This window comes from Patagioenas fasciata, chromosome 9 (genome assembly GCF_037038585.1).
Source record: "Patagioenas fasciata isolate bPatFas1 chromosome 9, bPatFas1.hap1, whole genome shotgun sequence".
NCBI lineage: Eukaryota > Metazoa > Chordata > Aves > Columbiformes > Columbidae > Patagioenas > Patagioenas fasciata.
In genome coordinates this window covers 19,278,086-19,299,160 of record NC_092528.1, presented here as the reverse complement: position 1 = coordinate 19,299,160, position 21,075 = coordinate 19,278,086, and the positions used below count along the sequence as shown (strand labels likewise).

Here is a 21,075-nt window from a genome sequence, read left to right as displayed (position 1 = left end):
GTGCTTCATGTTCAGCATCAATGGCAAAACACTTGAAAATGTCACTTGAAACAAATATCACTATTAGTAAACTGTATGTTTATTATCCTGTTTTCATTTCAAAATGTAATCACCGAAATACAATTTAGATTCTTCTTACTACACAAATATTCACATTTAAGCATAGCTACAACCCCTCCATGCCATTCACATCTGTATCTTGTACTTGAAAAGGCAAAACAAAATCCCATCTAATGCAGCCTTGTTCACCTGTGCAATGCTAGATTTAAAGTGTAATTTCATTAGCATATTTGTTTGCTTTGCACATGAGTTTTGTGCGTCGCTATTCCAAGCTTAGTGCTGTGATACTGAACAAAGATTAGAGCTGAGTTTCAATAAGGTACTTTCAACAGCATGGGCTTAAACAGAATTCACCAGGAATTCCAGTTTTTAAACACACTACGTGCTCTTCTGCTACCTGGTCTTTCTTCTGTCTTTGTTATAGGCTTTTCACATGCTACACATACATACAGAAAACTACAGAACAGAAACCTCAGTCTGGTTTGCTCATGGCAGAAAATGAGACTCAGCTTAACCATCATTTTGATGGGTGGCAACAGAAAGTACATTTAGCAGTAACTTACAGATTAAGTGTTACTCAGTCTGCATCAAGGTCTCCTGTACGGAAGCATTTTCAACGCATGGATGACAAGCAAGTTCAAGTTCCATCAGAATAACCATTTTGTCCATATTTTTCATACCACAGTGCAGTGCACATGACAACTTGGCATTGCTGCCTTTCAGGACGGAAAAGCACTGAATAAACGCTTGGGTACAGCTCCACTGCCCCAGACTATGCACAAACTGCTGTATTTTTAAGTAATTTAGTACATGACACAGTTCTCATGAAGCAATACAAGCTCCTACCAAATATCTTAAGATATTGCCTAAAAACACCAGCCTTCAATCAGTCACTGGGGAAAGGGGAATTTCCTGTACACGTCAGATTCACCCACAACCTATTTATTCTAAAATTCAGAAAGCAGAATAAAGGGTTTTCAAACACATGGGGTTGTTTTGGTGCCACTCTGCAGCTGATCAGATCCCCCCCTTCTGTATTTCATTTAGTGTGGTTACCCCAAAGCACCAGCTAGAAGCAATCTTTCATATAAAGTGAAATAGTAGAGCAGAGAAATGGGTGAGCATGTCTTGCCCTTGTCCTTTCCTTGTAGAGCTAGCAACAGCCAGGTCCTGAGTTTGTGAAAAATTAAGCAGAAAAAAGCAAAAAGGAAATGAAGTATTTAAAGTAAAGTATTTGTGAAGTACTATCTGTCAAAACTACATAAAAAGATCAATTTTTGAAGTGCTGATGATACAGTAGATGTACATATTTCATCTCAAAAATACTGAATTCAGGTTCTAAATCAGACATGCTTTAACCACCCATAGAGGTACAATTTTTGCAGTTAGAGTCCAAAACCAAGCCCAGGCGAGCAGCAGCATGGGATGAGCAGGGCTTGGGCTTTTCCCCTCTGCTCCCCAGGGTTACTGAGATTTTCAGAGGAAGCACACTAATTCTTTGTCTTTAATATGCACATGGCTTAAAAGGAACAAAGATTGGTCATCCAATCACACACAAATAAAGGATGTGCTTTATGTTTCCGCTTTACAGTGCGGCCTTGATGTTCATCATGCACTCAAGGGTCTAACGGCCCAGGCTGGCAGGGGAGCTGCCTCCTGCCCGCACAGGCAGCATCAGGTCCCTGATTGATTCACCTTCTAGCAACTACTGAAAAAACAAGGTTTCATCTCAGCTAATCCACAACAACCTCTTTCTTTATTCCTTTATTTGGTTGTTGTTATGAAGGCTACAAAAGTCACATACCATGGCATCTCTCTTACCATGCGGGATGGAGGAGGCAAAGCCTTTGGAAGTCATTCGCTAACACGAGTCACAGTGAGAGCACAAGAAACCACTCAGATGCTTCTCTAAAATAACCCAACATGTGGACTGTGCCATACACACCTGTCCTCATAGGCTAGATTTCTCCAAAAGACAAGATTTATCAGTTTCTTTACATTTGCCCTCTCAACGAAGTCTCTTCATGCCCACTGACCAGCTAAACTTCTCCCAGTCCCCACCGTTGTCTACAGGGCTCTTAAATCACCAGCTTCAACAAGTCACCTCTGACTACATGCAAACAGAAAACAGGAATGAAGACAGCACCTGCTGCAACACATCACATGTTCAGTTAAAGCAGACATTTGTTCCAGTTTTATAGAATTTTAGGAAGGTGGTATTTTTATTTTTGAAGTTTTCGCTGATTATCTTACTGGTGACACCCTGAAGAACTGGAAAAAGTTTTTGTGTTTAGGATTTCTCCACTATTCCAAAACATCAGAGACCTTCAAATGTGCATCTGTTCTTTCTGTTTTTAAACAGTGATTACTCAATTAGCAGCTAATTACACTTCAGGCTGTTTAGAACAGAGGATATTCCACAGAGGTTTTCCTCAAACAAGTGTCCTTCTTCCAACCTTGAGAAGACACATGAAGATTCACTAGGTCTTCTTTTTCTCTGCTATTTTCATGTTTCATATTTTCGCTACCAGAGATTATCTTCACCCATCCCCAGATGTGCAGCAGCCATGGAGCCAAACTGGGTCCTGGATATAAAGTGGTAGTTAACAGGACATTCACAACAGGTTCCAGGACCACATACTGAAGATTTTAAACTTCCCAGAAAACAACACATTAGATAAAATAAAACCAGTATTAAAAAAAAAAAAGCTGAAAAAAGACAAATATCCCTCTGCATAAGCAAAGTTAACTGTCCCTGCAGAATGGATACATGCCAAAGGAAACCAAAGCTTTCACACATCCTGAAGAATTCGGTGTCACCAAGTCATGACATCTCAAGTTTTTAATAGTAGTGTTCACCCCCTGAACTCAGAAGGATCACTCCATTTAAAAGAAAGTAGTCCTTCATATTGTGAATACAAATAAATCCTATTTACAAGTATATCTTATGTCACAACACTGAATATGGGGCAGTACAGAAAAGGTGAGTGTTATCCGTTCAATGTGGAGCTACCAGCTCCCAGTTGCACACACTGGCCAAACAGAGATTTTCCTGCTGCCTTAACATGGTGCTAAAATTATTTCATAGCTTGCTAATCATAGTGCAATGTGGGAGCAAAGGAAAATGCCTCATAATTGTCTGAGTGCTGCCCCACGTATAGGGAATACATTAACCTTTAAACATACAGAATACTCTATCACAGGAAAAACCCACCAACGTAAGTTTTGAGTAAGAAGGGGTGTAATTCCCAAAACCACTGCACACATCAGCCCATCTTTTACAATAACCTCAGAGCACAGAAAAAACAGAACTGTCATGAATCCTAATCTTGTTATATTTGCTGGCTGGTTACAGTCTATTCCGTGATTGATCGCTATTAAGTTCCAAAATTGCACTGTGAACACAGCTTTACCAAAAGAAAAATGCAACAACAAACCAGTCAGGTGGTGTTCTGTGTTGGAAGCATGTGCTTATTTCAACAAAGTATTTCACAACGACACAAGAGTTGAAGCTTCAAGCATGAAAACAATACCAGAATTTTCACACCAAACTTAAAGAGTGTATACAAATAAACACATGTGCTTTGGTGGTCAATACTGCAGCTCTACCAAAAAAAAAAAAAAAAAAAAATGAGACAATTCTATGCTACAAATTCTAAATCAATTTTATGAAAGACTGCTGATTATTACCAAACAAACCCCATTGGCACAAATGTGTCAAATGACTGGGAATACAGAACCAGGAGGTTTCCAGTTCCATTCAATTTAAATACCCTGCCTGAACAACATTGAGTATGAAAAAAATTATAAATAAATGGTATCATCATTGTATCTGTAATGGAAAATTTTAATGTACTAACTAAATAAGGCACTCATTTCAAATAAAAGGAGTAGCCAGCTTTATTCCTCTGTTAATTGCCACATGGACCAATTTCTTACCACACACAGCATGATGGCTGTAAATTGTAACAAGCAGCATTAAATTGCTGCTATTATTGCTCATCAAGACTGAATAAATCTGGATGGTGTTCAGGAAAGCTTCTGTACCGTCTATTTCAAACAACTACTAATTCCTCATTTCCATGGGGATGAAATGTCAAGCAACAACCACCAACTCCCTCACTGTTTAAATGAGGGGTCACAGAAAAGACGCAAAGAGAATGCAAGATGGGAAATTTAAATATTCCAAAGGACAAACTCTTTGCTATGGGAGCAACTTCCATCCTTAGAGATCACAGGTGCTGGACAATACGATCCACTTCTAACACTAACACCGTCAGCAGCAGGCTGGATGAAGTAACATCCAGCAGTCCCTTCTAATCCAAATTTTAATTAAAAGCACAGCCATCTTTGAGCAGTACAATTTTAACATTTGATGCACTCTAAGACTCTTTCTTGAGTAGATTTGAAATTCAGTCAAAATACAGGGGCAACCTACTAGCTATACAGTTAAACCAACTTCCCCCCCCCATTACTATTGCTTTTTTAGGAAAGGCTTTCAAAAGACAAGCCCACTGAGATCACTGCTTAATGTAAGATCTGGAAAGGATGGCGGAGGCAACACCACCTACCTCCCTTCTCAGAAAAAATAAGATAATGGGTTAAGCTCAAAAAATATCACTGAAAACAGTATTAACAGTACAGCTATGAAAAGTCTATTGCCTATAATTTTGGTTTAACCTTTCTGTATTTACTGCAGACAGCGCTATACCTAGGGAAACATCCGCTTCACTTCAAAGCTGTATTTGCTGCTAGCTAGAATCTCTCTTCACGGTAACTGTTATACAATCTGAAAGGTCTTTTGTTGCTTCTCCTTTCAGGCCTGCTAAAAGATTTTGTGTGGGTTCTCTCTTATAAAAAAGACAATTGCTATTTATCATATTTCCACAATTTTACCAAGAGGTAGAACATCATATGACTGTTTACATGCTTTTACTCAAAACTGCATAATTAAGCAGCTCTGCTTCTAAAGAATAGATTGAAAACTCCGCTCAAAACCAATCTGACTTCTAAGCACTCTGTGATGTCTGTATCTCCCTGCTCATTTTTTGTCCCTCCCAAGGGCTGTATGAAAACAAAATAGCTTTTCCGTAGATAGTCACTTCATTTGTTACTAGTTTTCAACCTAACTTGTGATCTCTCATTTGTATTTACTATGTGCATTTATATAAATATTGGTAAATGACCGAACAGCGAGAAAATTCCTCTACTTGGAAGAAATTCATGACTCACTACAAGATACTTAGGTCCTGTAACATGTACAGCAGCCATGTCTGCAGCTTCTCAATCTTAAGTGCTTCATTGTATTTCCAGAACTGCACATCACGTTTTTATAGAGATGAGAGAACAAGTTTTCTAGAACACAAGCAATGCTCATCCACACGTCCGTGTATCCTCTTACCTTGGATGCACTGCAGAGTTCCATCCTCAGCCCTTATTGTAAAGGTTTCACCTGGATTAACTTGAACCAAAAAGACCTGCCAAAAGAAAAACGCATTTATTGCACTGTTATCTTCAAAAATTAAATTTCCCCAACCTAACAACTGTGTTATCCTTACTTTGGAGGAAATACGAGGGCAGGGAGGGAACAGACTGGTGTGCTACATCTTTGGGTACCAGCAGAGTCCAAGAGCTGGTAGAGATTTAAAGCATCACCTAAGTTTTCGGAGCTGAAATAAAGATGTAACTCAGTTCTGTGCAGGTAAGAATTATGGTTTCAGCTTCCACGACCAAACTCTGTCTATGCAGACAGCACAAACTCCAGCACGCAGCACCAAGCCGTACCAGGGATTCACGTTCACAGGAATAAGTGGTTTTTTGCAGGATAAGGGGAGCTGACCCATTGCATTTTTAAAAATTCATCCTTCAGATATCATTAAGAAAAATCCATAGAGACACACACAGTTCAACAGCTGCACACAGAGCTAATAAACTATTTATTTAGTAACAAATATAATATTTTTTTTAAATAATCAAAATATCACCCCAGTCTCACATTGCTCAATTCTGCAGATGATAGGAATGCCACAAAGACCAGGAAGCACTAAAACACATCCCAAGTCAGGGCACTTTATCATAATCTTTATTAAATTTCAGGTGCCTATAATAATAGTTTTAAACTTATTATCTATATTTATTTATTTAATGGAGAGTTTCACTGGGAACAAGTGATCATTTACCCCATGCTGTTGCTGTATGTTCAAACTTCTACTCAAATATTTTAAACACATTTCTGTTAACTTTGCATTGTCAGAAATTCAATCCAAACCTGGATTAATCTTGGTATAAATTGAAAATCTATATCTTTTCGTGAAAACTCCCTCTAAATTTAAGTCTAGTCTTTATATTCTGGGATACCTGTAGGCAGAATTTAATCACTCGATCTGGAAAGACATAATTTGAATTAATGTTGTGTTTCTGAATTCCTTAAGCTAAATGCATAAAATAATTACTGCCTAGATGACCTTTTGAATTACAGTAATCCTATAGAAACCAATATTCCAGCTACATTTTTAAAGCACAAGCTGGAAATCAGAAAAATGACACACAGAAGCCATTATTTTGTCTGCAACAATAATTTCTCTGCAAACATGTGGCTCTGGTCCAGCATATAGAACACAATTAATTGTTCAGAAAAGATCAGAGGCACAAAGCCATTCTATCCCTAATCTCCAAACAATCAACATTTAAGTGACAGCATTTAAATGCTCTTTTGCTCTGAACAGGCGTGGATTATCCAAGCCCGGTCAAAAGAAGCCCAGAACAAAGCAGCGTCATTCAGCTTAAAAAAAAGCCCAACCAACAAACCAGAAACCTGAGTGCAAAGAGGCAAAGAATCATAAGAGTATTTCATTAGTTCATTTGCATTATCTGGCTAAACCAGCAGCATTAAGGCAGGTTCTTTATTAAAACAGATGATTAATATAAACCAGATGCCCTAGCACACCATCACACCTTTGGAAGAACTTGGTCCAGCTGCTCAAAATATCACATATATCCTGAGTAGATTGATGTAGATGGAAAAAAAAAATCTCTTCCCCAAAGTGAGGAGTTGAGTTTAATGGCAGATAGATCGGAATGGCAGAACTGTCTCATGTACTAAATTACTTAAAAATGGCAGATATAAGACTGATCATGAGAGACGTATTCCTCTCACTACGCAAGGCACGTGTCCACCCCAGGGCTGGTTATCAGAAGGTTATCAGATTTACGAATTCCATTTCAAGGAGTCATTGTAAAGGCCAATCTCCAGCCCAAGTGCCTGCGTTTGCACGTCTGCAGTTGTGCTTTGAAAATAATTCCTTGGGCTTCCACATTAAAAACCCTTTCTCAAGATTATATCCCAAATAACAGCTGTTGTTTATGATGGCCAAAATAAAGCAGCATTATCCTTGCCTAATTAGACAGTCCAACCTAAACCTCCCCTGGTGCAACCAGAGAGAGCACACATCCAGTATTAGATACTGGGCATTTTCCAGCCGATGACCAGATTTCTCCCAATTGCCTCAACAAATAATATCAAGGCAGATTGTGACTTCTTTTGTTTATATACACTAAGTATGTCAAACTAATTCAAGGATTTCTTTTTCCCATGTCCTCCTAAACAGCAAAACCATATTCTGCAGCCTGGAATGCAGCTTTTCTCGTTTCTTTCTACTCAAGGGATCTTCATGAGAACGCCTTGTTTCTGAAGCTTTTAATTAAAAAATCTGAGGAAAGCAATAAAAAAAATAAAGCTAAAGATAACATCTTCATTTTAATGAAAACAAACACAGACAATCTTTAATTGCCCTGTGACTCTTCCAATATGCATCATCCCCCGGTTTATGAGATAGCAGCAAGAGGGGAGCGAGCCTGAAGTCACTTGGAGCCCCGGCGGCTCGGTGGCCCTGGCAGCACCGCAAGGGTACGTATGGCCTGCGGCCCGAGGACAGCCCAGATCAGTGTCAGTCCCCTGGCCTCCTCACACCTGAAAAGCTGGAGTTTGTGACAGCAGCACAGTCCAAAGGCTTTTTATTTTCCGTGAAAAGTACTTGGGTGTTTGCTTTAGCAGTTTAACCCACCCGGTGTTGAAGCCCAGCCTTACCTGCTGCATTGTCAGAGAAAGCTTGCTATCTCCATAACACACTTCTTTTTCGGTTTATTTCGCATTTAAGAATGTTTTTATAAAGTCATGTTTGTTAAGACTGATTAATGTTACTAAGCTGCACAGTTACTATAAATATTTATAATCTCTCACACACAATGTGGTAACAATTGCTGTGTCCAGACCAAGTTTTCATGACAAGCCAAACCCATGTCACTCATCCCCTTGTTCCTACTATCCGACTCTTGTGCCTACTAGGAGCAGCGGAAGAGCCCCATGAACCTGCCAACTAAGCCTAAGACAGGCTTAAAGCTCAGGTTCAGGAATATAGAATTATACACATTGTGGGTAAACAGTCTCATACAAATACAGAAAATGTGATCTGCTAGGGACAAAGGGCATGTGCTATGATGTATAAGTAAACCAACACTATACAAAATACAAGTGGTTTTTTAGCACACAGAAGAAAATTCACTGTCAGAGCAGACCATCTCCTACCTGCTTTGCTGCAGATCACCTGTGCATCCATGTGATGCAATACAATCCAATGCTTGCTTTAAAACACTTCTACATTATAAGAACCTTTTCCTTGCTAAGGTCAAACAGCTCCTCATCGCACTGCTTTGTTGTACTAAAACCCTGCCTTAAGCATTTCCACTGTGGTGGATTTTTCCTCCTCTGTTTAGACATATCATGCTTCATACAGCTGGGGGAGCACGACATCATAAAAAATAGAAAAACCATAAAAAATACTCAATTTGTGTAACAAATTGCCCTAATAAGCAAGACATTTTAAGATTAATGAAGATCTATTCACTGCACATTTGTGAGAACGGCTTCCCAGTTGGCCCACCAACATCCTTCAGTTAAAGTGCCTCCAGAAAAGTTCATATCAGAGACTTCCTAGAGAGCAAACGCTGGCCATCAGTTTGCTGAAGTAACTCCTCTGCCATCCATTCTAGTCTAAATGCCTTCTCTAAGACTACTGAATCAGCTTTAAAAGTCAGTATATTTAAACAGAAGGAAATCTCATCATCCTTCATTCTTCATGGATGGATGCTTCTCAGCTCAGGTATCTTAGATGTGTACCAGTTATAATATAAACATTTTTCTTCTTGAAACAAGCCTTACATATGTACACATCTCCCCCTCTCACCTACAAGGGCATTCCTACAAGTATATAGAGAAAAAAATTTCAAGAAACTATGAAGAAGTAACTCCAAACTTTGGCACAAAGTTCAATCCCTCAGCTCAGCCCCTGTGCAGGTGCAGTATAAACCGGGCCAGCTTCACACTTGCAAGCTCTTGCACAGCACACAGGCTTGTTGTGCTACAGGCAGCTACCAAAACTTGTTCCTCACATCTCCCTTATTCAAAGTGTGTGACCCCAAAAGACAAGAACTAGCACAAACAGCGCTATGTACAGTGTCTGGGCTCGAGCCAAACAGTGAAAAAACAGGGTTTGGTAAATACACCTCTAGAAAGAGTGGGCAAGCAGAAAACTTGATATACCACTGCAGGTGCAGTGAACAAATCAAGCCAAAATAAAACTTCCCAAGCTAAACTGCCTGGCATTCTGCACAGCCATGCTATGGCACAGTGAGCTGCCCCTCCACTTTATACTCCAAGCTTTTTAGAGCTTGCAGCGGAGTACCTACAGGAAACCACTGAAATTCTTGAACCAAAAGATTAATTATCACTCCCCGAATCCCTACAGGAGTTACAAGTGGATTAGAGGCAGAAACAGAGTAAGCAGCTCTGGAAGGAACATGAAAGCACTAAATACAGTCAGCAGTAGTGGAAATTAAGTGTGGGAAACTTTAAAAAAAAAAAAAAAAAGCCAGTGCTAGAAAGGCCATTTTGGGTAGTCTAGAGAAGAGGGATTACTGCCAAGCAGGCAGAGGCATTCCTAGCTCTGCCCTGTACAGCTCCGCAGCACTTATCCCCAGGAAAATAAAACAAATGAATACTCCTATGCAATTGTCTTACAATACAGGACTGTTTACTGGCAGAATTCCCTGTTGCATCCCTCTCCGTCTGGCTGCTGGCAAAGCTAAGGTGTTCTATCAGCTCCAGTCTGCCCTTTTCTACATATATAAGAACCGGTCTTTTGAGAACAACCTTTTCTCTGAAGCTCAGCATTGCCAGGTACAGCCTATAGCACAGCTCTGCCGTGCTGGCATGGCTGAGGCTTCACATGTCCTGTGACACGTTATGGTGAGGAACAGCAAGCGCACTCAGAGCATCTCGTCAGAGGCGAGTGCTGCCCACCCCAGAGCACCAGGCTCCGGTCTGTGTGCTGGACACATCGCAGTCTGGAAAACTCCGCATGCCTCATCTCCCACCAGCTTCTAACAGACATGTTAATTCCACCCTGGAAAAGCACATGCCTTCACAAAATTAGCACCTATTTATGGAGCAATATAAACCATCTTTATTAAGGAAGTCATTTTTATATGAATCAAATCTAAAGACTGCTGCTGCCTTACAAGTAACTAAGATATATCTGAACAAATACGCAACAGTCACTTCTACATTGCGTCAGAAATAACATTAAGAGCACTTACCATAATCCATTTGCAGCTAGTATATGCATAGATCAAACAAAGCATTTATTCCAGTTTCATTGATTTTAGAACAGCACATTTAAGAAGACATGAACTAAAACATCAGAAATAGGATCAAAATGATAAAGTATAAAGGTTTCTAAGCTTTCAGAAATAGGATGAAAACGATAATGCATTAAGGCAGCTAAGCTTTCTCAACAACAGACCAAAGAGGTGTCACCAAAAACTGGTATTCCAGCTACAAGTACTTCAAGAGATAAAGTGATGAGGTCTATAACCATCATCCAATAAACATTTATGCAGAAAAGGAACCCAGCCCAGAACTGTTCTGCTGAGTCATATTTGTAAAGCACAGCAAAAGCAACGCACTTCCAGTGTATCAGCAATTCTTTTTTCCCAAAATATTAGATAAGATAGTTCAAAGGCAGTGGAGGCATCTGCCAAGCAAGGCTGCCGAGTCATCACTGATGGGAAAATGCAAAGACTGGACTTAAAGTCACATCTCACAGGAGGGCCCAGAAGACTCCATTTATTCTTTCTGTGATACAGAAGGACCCACTGGACAGTCTAACCTGATAAATGGTTTCCTGCAAGGAAGAAAAGGCATATTTAAGGAACAATTATCCTATCCAATATTAATAAGATTGCTCCTTTGCTTAAGTATATGAACATTGGACTTGGTAAACAGAGCCATTAAAAGCTTTCTTTTCTGTTTTTTTCAAGTTGAAGCACACTGTGCAGAAATTACTTAAAAAAAAACAAAACAAAACAAAACAAAACAAAAAAAAACACAATGAAATTCTGCATTGTAGTGAGAACCCAGATAAGCAGACAGACTTAAAGGCTTCCAAGAAAAGCAGAAATTATTCTTCCTCTTGAGGATGGTATAGCTTAAAACACAGCTTAGGTGGAGGAACAAATGATCAAGGGAATGAGAAGTAACAGAACGATATTTTATACTGATTCATGAGGGACAGCTTTTTTCTACCTTGATTACAATATTTTGCTGAAATTTTTCAAATCAGGAGGGAACCAAACTGAATAACACAAAAGAATTGCTAGGGTAGATGTTCTACAAAGAGAAAGATTAACCCAAGATGACAGGTTTGTGAACCTATCAACTTATCAGCTTCCACCTCCAGGCTGTATCCTGACATGAAGGCATCCTTATGGTCTTATAATCATTCTACCTACTTCTGATCAACCTTGTTAGAGAATCTCTCTCAGAAAAATATGAAAGCAACTATAAACTTGCCTTCCTTCAAAAGCCCACTCAAAATTCACTTCTGCTTCTCTGAGGGTTATAATGAAGCACAGAGTAATAGATGGGACTGCTGGGATCGGTACACTTAGATAAGCAAAGAACAGCAGTCATCACAGGACTCTTCTTCAGTTCTCCATTTCCTTCTTTCCCTTTTTCACAACCTCAGCATTTTTAAGTTCTTAAAAATCTCATCACAGATATTATCATGAGACTAACTTTCTTGCAAAGCCCTCGAATCCATAGCATTTATATCCATTATTTCAATCCATCATTTTAACTTCAATGAACACACATGCAAATAATCACATTAAATTTAATAGTCCACTTAAAGCATTGCTTTTAATGTGTTTCCAGGGTAAGGGCATATTTCTGCCTTCCAGAAAATACTCTGCCCTCCCCAGTGCTAGAGAAAACCACCTTCCTGATCTTCAAAATCCCACGGTCACCAAGAAATAGTTTATTTAAACCATCCATTTTCTGCAAAGCTGACTGACCTGCTGTGATCCATCGCCATTCACGATGTGAGGCATCATGGCTACTTCTCCGTTCAGCAACGGTGGCAGCTCCAGCGGAATTTGGTCGGTCATCATCATTGTGACGTACATTCATGGAGAATTTTCCTCAACGGGCTTCCTGCAAGAGAAGCATCAGTTAAAGACCCTGGAAAACCCACTTGCACTTTAGAAGGTCACTGGTATCTGCGTGCATTTTGCAACCTAAGCAGGATACCTGTTTTTGTAACAGGTTGCATATGGGAACTTGAGCCATTGAATGGAGGTTTTAACTGTCCGATCAAGAGCATGGGAGGTCAAGTTTCCATGCAAGACTTCAAAATCAACTAGGCAGGTTTCCACTCATTCCCATTATTTAATGTCCACCCCTCATCTCACAGCTGAAATGGGCAAGTTCTAAGAGACTTAGCATGAGATTTGCTCTGTTCCTGAAAATCAGCATCCTTCTTGCTACCACAGCTCTTGGAACTACATAATCTGCATTATTAAAGTGTCACTTTCACTCAATATCCACAGTTCAAAGTCAAACACCTTTCTTTTCTTTCTAGGGCCCTGTGAACAGTGAGAACTGCCACCTGTAACACAAAGAGCAGGTGCCTGATTTCCACTTAATCATGATCCAAAGGAGAACGTTTTTTACTGGAGCAGGAGGCACAGCACATCCCCATGCTTTAAACACCTTGTGCTATACAGGAGACCACAGAGGAGGATGGAAAATCTCACTTGAAAATTAGTGAAGAATCACACACCATCTCCAGCACACCCTCCCCCTTGACAGCTAATTGCTATGATATGTAAGCATCACTAAAACCACAGGGAAATTGCTTTGTAAAAACAAGTCTTAATTCAGCATTAAGAGTACCATCATACTGTTTCATGGGGCAATAATTCAGTTGTTTAGTGAATAATATAGATGACCTAATCACATAATTTATCTATAGTTCTGCACAAGAACTCCTAAGCACACAACCTTGCAGGTCCAGCACTGATTGGGCAGCCTCCTTAGTACTTCTTATGCCAGAGAATCCCAAAGTCCTCCCAAATAATTTCATATACATCACAAATCCAAGTTAGAAAAAAAATACGCTGTGACTTAGGTGACTGGTAACAGCCAAGTAATCAGCTGGCACAAGACCACCAGAGTGTAAATAGGGGAATTTTTGGCAAAGAGCAACAGGGAAATCCCCGCTCACAAGGACAGTGTTGTGGGATCAGGTATTACCATGGAGTGCCCAACCACAGAACCATAAACTGGGAATTTAATTCACCTGCTCTGGAGGGAACTGAGGGCTGAGCCAAACTTGCCAGGGCTGGAGCAGTTCCACCGGCTCTGCGGGCTGCAGGCCTGACACCCCAAACCTGCTCTGCCCCCCGGTGCTGCTAGGATCAAGTTCACATTTAAAAAATATTGGTTTAAACAACTAAGTTAGGAATCATGCTGAAATATGTTGTCTTAATTTTCACTGACCTCTTCCAGAGCTCATGGCAACCCTGTCACCTGCAGAGCCACTCGATCAGAAACATCAGCCTGACCAGGAGCTGCTACTCCAGCTCCTGAAGAGGACCACTTGGGTGATTTAAAAGTGATGGGGTGCCCACACAGAATGACTCACATCTCTTCATTCTTGACCCCTTCACATCTAAGTAGTACCAGAAGACTAAAAGTACATTTGTTTTTCAGATGTGCAAACTTAGCCCTGTTACCTTCAGCCATAGATCTCAAGACCAGCACTTTTAATTTACCTCTGTACCAAATTTAGCACGACTCTCACAGCTTTTTCCAATGTTCTTATCCGTGTGAAAACACCACTTTTCTAATCATCACTGCACTGAGAAACAAACAGATGCAATCTATTTTCATCCATCTCTAAATGAAAACCCTCCTTTTATTTGAGACTTAATTACAGGACAGAAGTTCTCAGAAAGCTTGAGGCACAGCTATCAGGAGGACGGTACATCCACAGCTGGGTTTCAAGTCCCATCCCCTGCCTGCATCAACTGCTTTGTTCCAGAGCCTGGCAGTATTTTAGTCCTGCTGTCACCACCACCCTGAATAACCTGTCCTGCAGTGCATATAGCCACGGAGTAAGGAATAAGGACACTTGCTAAACCCTCCTGTAGTCCACAGGATCTGCGCTCTGATCCAGCATGCGTCCAGCGGTGACAAAGCCTCCCTGGCTCAGACATTCAAAGCTCTGACCTAACTGTTACGTGGGCTACAAAAATCTGTCCAACAGCCCAGAAGCTTTGCTCAACACATTTTCCCCCTGAAGTTTTGCAACGCTTGGAGCTTTTTCCTAAGCCTTTTGCTTCTCATTACTTCAGAGTCTCAGGTTTTAATTTTGACAAACATTCAAGTCCACAAGCAATATTCATAAGGGTTGGGGCTTGGGGATGGAGGGGAGGGAGTGGGGCAGTGTGATTTGGTGTTTGGTTTGTCTAAAATTACGACAAAAGAAGAGAATGCGAGTTTCTGAACTATTTCTTAAATGCTTGGGATTAAGAAAAGGACTGAAAAAGCCCAATACTGAGCACAAGTGAGAAGATTGGCATCAGCAGCTTTCAATGGAAACAGGTTGATTTAGTTAATAGTCAGCTGTACCTCAAACTATATGGGCTATACATGTAATTATGTATCTATAGTTTTTCTGTGTGTATATATATTCATATATAAAAAAATTAAGATGACTTTAAAAGAATGAAATGTTCACAGCAACTCTTTTAAAACCATGGAAAACAGTACACTCCCTTCCCCAAATAAATGACATGTTAATCTAGTCCAAATCTGAAAGCTCCAGCTTTAACGGAGTTTAAGCGTCATGCTGATTCTACTTTCTTAAGCAAAAAAGCCAGACTGTAGCTTGAAGCTACATATTTTCCTAGTAATAATTCCATTCCAGGCACAACAACCAATATGTTGACATTTATTTGCTAGAGTCATTATTTAAAGTTTTGCAGCTGCATTCCTTTTGCTTTATTAATGGTTTGTCACTACAGCCTTGTCTACACTTGCCTCACTTTAAAGGGGGGAGGGGGGGTTGGGCAAGTCAAGATGAAGAAAAGAAGAAAAATAAATAAGAAGGGCTTTCTTTATTTGTCAGGTCTGGTACAACCCCACCATAGGTAATGCCAGCAACAGTACTGGCTACATGGCACAGTTGGCCACGGGCCTCTTGATTTTTTTAGCAGTATTTCACATAGATGTACACCATGCAGAGTTAGATGAGATGGAGTTAAAGCAGCTACTGTGAGATTGGCAGACCTCACACTGAAGCCAAAGCCTTTGGAAAGGACTTAATGCACTTTTTTAGCTTATTTGCCCATCCATCCTACTTAGAACAGATTTATTCACCATGCATTCACACCCCTCCTAAAACCTAGCATTCCCCCCACAGGGAACGCTCATGTAAGCAAACTTGATTAATACAAAGAAGGTGAGGTTTGAACACAAGAGTTTTCTTTTTCCTGTAAATTCAGGAACATTGCTGGAAGAAAACACCAGACAAGGACTCAAAGAGCCAGGCCACATTTCAGGATATGAGAAGTCTTCCTTAGCTAAAATATGAACTGCCAAATACTAACCCACAGCCTTTTTTTTTTTCCAGGTACTAACTCAAATTTGGGGTTTTGTCTAGAAAGCTGACTATATTTAAATTTTAAAAAAGATATTTCCTGTGTGTCTACATTCCCTGGGTTTGGCTGGGACAGATCACAGCAATGCCAACGTGGAGCAAAAGCTGCATCTCCCTGTCTCGCTACCTCCAGGAACACGGGAAATCACAGTTTCCCATCTTCCTGTAGAGCAAGGAAGAAGAAATAATGATTCAAGTTTCATGTTTCCCTCCCCAAACCAAATTTCCAAGCCTTTTGATGTCTGCAAGTTACTGTTACAAACCTGATTTTCAATTCAGTACTGTAGTCTTCTACTCATCGAGATGATTAAATTAATTCAACATGTGAATAACTAATACATAAATTAGTTGCACATGGAACTAGGAAGAAAACTAAAACACACAGAAGAACAAAGCGTAACTATCTAAAAACCAATGTCCATGTATGGTGAATTTATATGACCCAACAGGTTACGTCAGAGTTCTCCTGAAATTCCAAAAGCAGTGCAAACCACATCAAGATACCCAAGACCTACTTTTCCTAGAAAGTTCTACCCATGCTATTAATAGGGCGATAAGCCAAGAACATTTTTCTTTTTGTGATTTTTTTTTCCCCTCACCTTCTGTCTTTTACAAAGCCTTTTCCAGCTATGGCAGACAAATACAGAGAACCTGGCAAAAGCAAGAGGAGCACTGAATACACAGCCCTGTGACCGCTCTCTGCAGCAGACCATTAAAAGCTACTAAACAAAATGTTCTTCTTTCTTATCAGAATCATCTGGAACTATGAAGTTGTACTACAAAGATGATATTTCTGATACCTAGGAGAGCCACATATCCTGATTTAATATACAACAAAAGTCCAGGAGTAAACACACATTTGCACTCATGCAGTGCTTATTTAGGGTTATTCTGATTGATTAGAAAAGTACACCACCTTCAAGCCTAGCATTACTGTAGAAAATATTTCAAACACACACAGTATAAAACTTAAAAACAGGAAAAATTTTCTCTTTCCAGACTGAAAAAAAAACACCTTACAATTTCAACATAATGAAGTTCAGAAGGAGACATGCATACAAACACACACAAGCCCAAACAGTGCATGCAGTAACAATTAATAAACATGCAAACAAACTCCTCCAGTTTTCTACAAGATTTGTCCTTGGGCGTGACACAGACTTCGTGGCGCAGCCACCTGCTGAGCCAGCTGTGACCATGGCCCCTCCTGGTCCCCTGCCACATCACTGAACCAGTCCATACATTTCTCAACCTGCTTTCCTTGAGATCAGGCTCAAATGCTACTCAGCAATGGCAACCATGAGAGAAAGCCAGAAGTCTGCTGGTGCTCAAGTTTCCCTTCCTAAATTTAAGATAAATATCTAATTGTCACCATCAGTAGCCATAAGCTACCCTGCCTTTATAACAAACCCCAGAAATTACATGGTCTTGGCATGTATGGTACACAGGTGTCCAGTCCACCACAAAGAAAATTACGTAACGCACTGCTTGTAGAATAATAGAATCACTTATGCTGGAGGAGACCCTCAAGATCATAGAGTCCAACCATAACCTAAATCTGGCACTGAACCGTGTCCCTAAGAACCTCATCTACATGTCTGTTAAACCCCTCCAGGGATGGTGACTCCACCACTTCCCTGGGCAGCCTGTTCCAACGCCTGACAACCCTTTCTGTGAAGAAATGTTTCCTAATATCCAGTCTGAACCTCCCCTGGTACAACTTGAGGCCGTTTCCTCTTTTCCTATCACTTGTCAGTTGGGAGAAGAGACCAACACCCTCCATGCTAAAACATGGCTTCAAAAAGATGACAGAACCCGTTACCCAACAAAATATGGCTCTCTTGAAATAGAAATTTTCTCCACTAATTCTTCAAAATCATAAAACACATCCCATTGAGGCAGCAGAGAGAAGAGGCAGCTTGGGTCAAAACCTTTTTTTTTTTTTTAAATATCAGGTTATATAGTCTCATATGCGCTCCTTTCTACTACCTTAGTTTTATATGTGTATGCATGTATATGACCCCCTCTTCTACCATTCTACATGTAATGGCTGATCTTCTCTTGCACAGTGGTTGATACACTGAGCAGAGAAGGAATCCACCTCATCAGCAACTTCCCTGGTAGTTTAAAACAATGGGAAAAGCCAGTTCATGTATGATGTCACATGTCAAAGTCTTTTGATGATCTAACTGAGCTAATGACCAGCAGTTGCTTAAAATGTGACTGTTTCTCCTCCCCACCAGCTGTTTCCCCAAGCTCACACTGGGGCACTCTAGGTTCTGCAAGAGGGATGTTCAGAAATTGGCAGTCCTCTAACTAGAGGAGGAAATATTTGTGATATCTGATCTGCATCCTTCAAATCACATCCTAATAATACAACCAGCCCAAACCCTCTACCACCATCTGCAGATTTAGCTGGAACACAGACAAGTTCCTCCATCCACTGCACTATATCGATCCTCGGATACTTGTGTTGTTATAACTGGGACAAGAGGAAGTAGTAGTTACTAAAAATGGTCTCGCCATGGGTAAAAAGTATGTATGGAATAATGGGTCACGTCAGAGGGAGTCCTGCTTACCACCGAGAAGTCAAACGTAGTTCTAGAAACACAGGGAAGGCTCAAGTATTTCTAGAAGTAGTCTCACTTAAAGGAGTAATTAAAGTGAAATGCAAAGAAAATAAGAAAATCCTTTTGTGTTTAGCTGCAGCCATTACCTGCAGCACAGATTATTATTCCATAAAAGGAAATATTCTTGGAACCATTTGCTATTTTCCAGAAGTTCACAAGTCTAATTGAAGAATCATATCAAAGTCGGCTATGTCAAATCACATCAGCATTGCTCATTATGCAGCTGAAAAAATGGATGCTTTTTCCAGAGATATTTTGAACCATATCCACCAGAGAAAAATAAGGAAAAAATTGCACGTATGTACAAACAGAATATGCACACACACATCCATAAACTTAATCGTATGCACACATATCAGACACTAAGAATTTCGGAGTACAGGACCCACTAGGAAGGCTCCAAATGAGAAGTGTTGCTTCTGCACATTACTGTCGAAGCTGGTGTTTGCATGCAAGAGACAAAAGTGCTTACGCACAACCCCGCTCTCCTATTGTATTTTGTACACCACACGCTGAAATTTCAGATTAATTAAAACATACATAACGCAATCATATTTTCACTGAAAAGCAGAGCGGTAAATGTAGGTGCTTTCAAGAGACTCTTGCCATGGCTTGCCACTTGAATTCAAAAAGGAGTGCTAATAATTGTTCATGTAGAAAAGCCCCTTGAGACATGAGCAGTACCTGGAGGTATGCACACAGATGGTTGGTCAAGGCACAAACAGTCTGGAATTTGTCTTGTCTGATGTGTGTTCATTAGTTTAGTTAAATCACATCTGTCTGAAGAGCGATTGAAACCTGAAAGCATTCTTTCTCTGTTTAATTGCAAACACGGTAGATTAATTTGAAAGTATCCAAACAGATGGGCTTCTTCTAGCATTTTCGATGAAATATATGCAATTTTTAAAAACTGTTATGACAAAGAAAACAGATTAGAGGGAATGCATACCTACAAAGCTCACTGGTGTTTTACGAAGAGGCAATAAAATGCCTGCTTCTTGTTCTCTGTGCCAGTTCACTGACAATAAGGCCACCAGTAGCTGGATCCTATCTCCACTAGGCTGAAAAGGATAAACATCCTCTAAAAACTTAACCACAGTAATTCATCAGTGGGTTTATTCTCCTCTAGTTTAAGTAACAACACATTTCAATGTCCATAGTACATTCCATCTCTAAAGATGGCATTATCAGCACTATTCAACTCTACAGGGGATTGAGGAAAGTTAACAGTGTTTTTCCTCACACTGGCGTGAGATTTTCTTAAGGCAGCTCTCCAAAGGGTAACCATATTGTGATTTTCAATAATTTGCATTTATTTAAACCTATAATTTGACCTCACATTTTCAAGATATGAAATTCCATTATTCTAATGAACAACGATTTTGCAATGCAACCAGCTGCATATCTCTCACAGGAAATATTTATAATCTAGGAACAGGCAAAATACAAAAATAAAAAAAAAAAAGAGTCCCGAGCTCAATGTTAGGACAAAGTGGAATAACCAAGTAACTTCAAAGATGTATCAGAAGCAAGCGTCAAGAACGGGGAAATCGGGTGAAACAGCATCACACAGGAGTATCTCATTTCAAGGCAAGTACAATTAATCAGCATATAATAGCTCTGGTGAAATACCAGCATAAAGTAAGCCGGTGCACAAAAGAGTCTTTTACTAAAGGAAAACTTCACATCACTCTCTTTCTTTTTTTCCACCTTGGTTTTCTTGTGAAACCTTGTGTAGGAAAAGCCAGCCCATCCTCCTCCCGTGTGCCCCGAAGGCTGTCGTATTTGGGTGAAAACATAATGGTGCTAGACTTAAGTGAATAAAATACACACCAGTGGTTAAATAAATCCCTAATAATTTTATTAAGCTTATATTAGATATGGCTAAGCAAAGCCACAGGCAGATGAGCTAATCCAGTGACTTAACAGCAACCTCACTTCTGCAAACAGTATTACAGCTGCAAATTCATCTGCTGCTCAAGAACCAATTCTAAAACATGCAAATGCACCACGGTTACAGCCTGCACCGCTGGCCTAAGAGCATGCTAGAAATAGAGAAAACTTCTATAGAACTCTTTCTCACCATTTGGGCTTGTGTGTCTGCGTTTTCTTCAATCTAAAAATTAAGTTAGTCACTTTGGCTATTTATATTCCTTTCCTTCTTCCAAGCCTGCACATCTTTCTTTCCTCACCTTCCTCTGTATTAATCACAACAGATAAAAGGGACTCACAAGTACACAGGAAACCTCTTTATTCCCCCTCCTTCAATTGGATTAAGTGATATAGTTGCAAAAATAGAAAAGTTCTCAGGCACACAATTCTCA

At 40.0% G+C, this 21,075-nt stretch overlaps 2 protein-coding genes across 2 annotated transcripts in view; one reads left to right on the top strand and one right to left on the bottom strand.

The window, feature by feature from the left end:
- The window catches only part of TNIK (TRAF2 and NCK interacting kinase), a 418,581-nt gene that overhangs the window by 51,498 nt on the left and 346,008 nt on the right, over positions 1-21,075 (top strand). The window lies entirely within an intron of this gene.
- FNDC3B (fibronectin type III domain containing 3B) overlaps positions 1-21,075 on the bottom strand; it is a 195,641-nt gene that overhangs the window by 143,742 nt on the left and 30,824 nt on the right. Inside the window, exons 2-3 of the mRNA XM_065844490.2 lie at positions 12,472-12,610; positions 5,462-5,537 (exon numbers count right to left, since the gene is read on the bottom strand). Coding sequence (XP_065700562.1) covers positions 5,462-5,537; positions 12,472-12,582 — 187 coding nt within the window. The 5' untranslated portion in view covers positions 12,583-12,610. The remainder of the gene's footprint in view (positions 1-5,461; positions 5,538-12,471; positions 12,611-21,075) is intronic.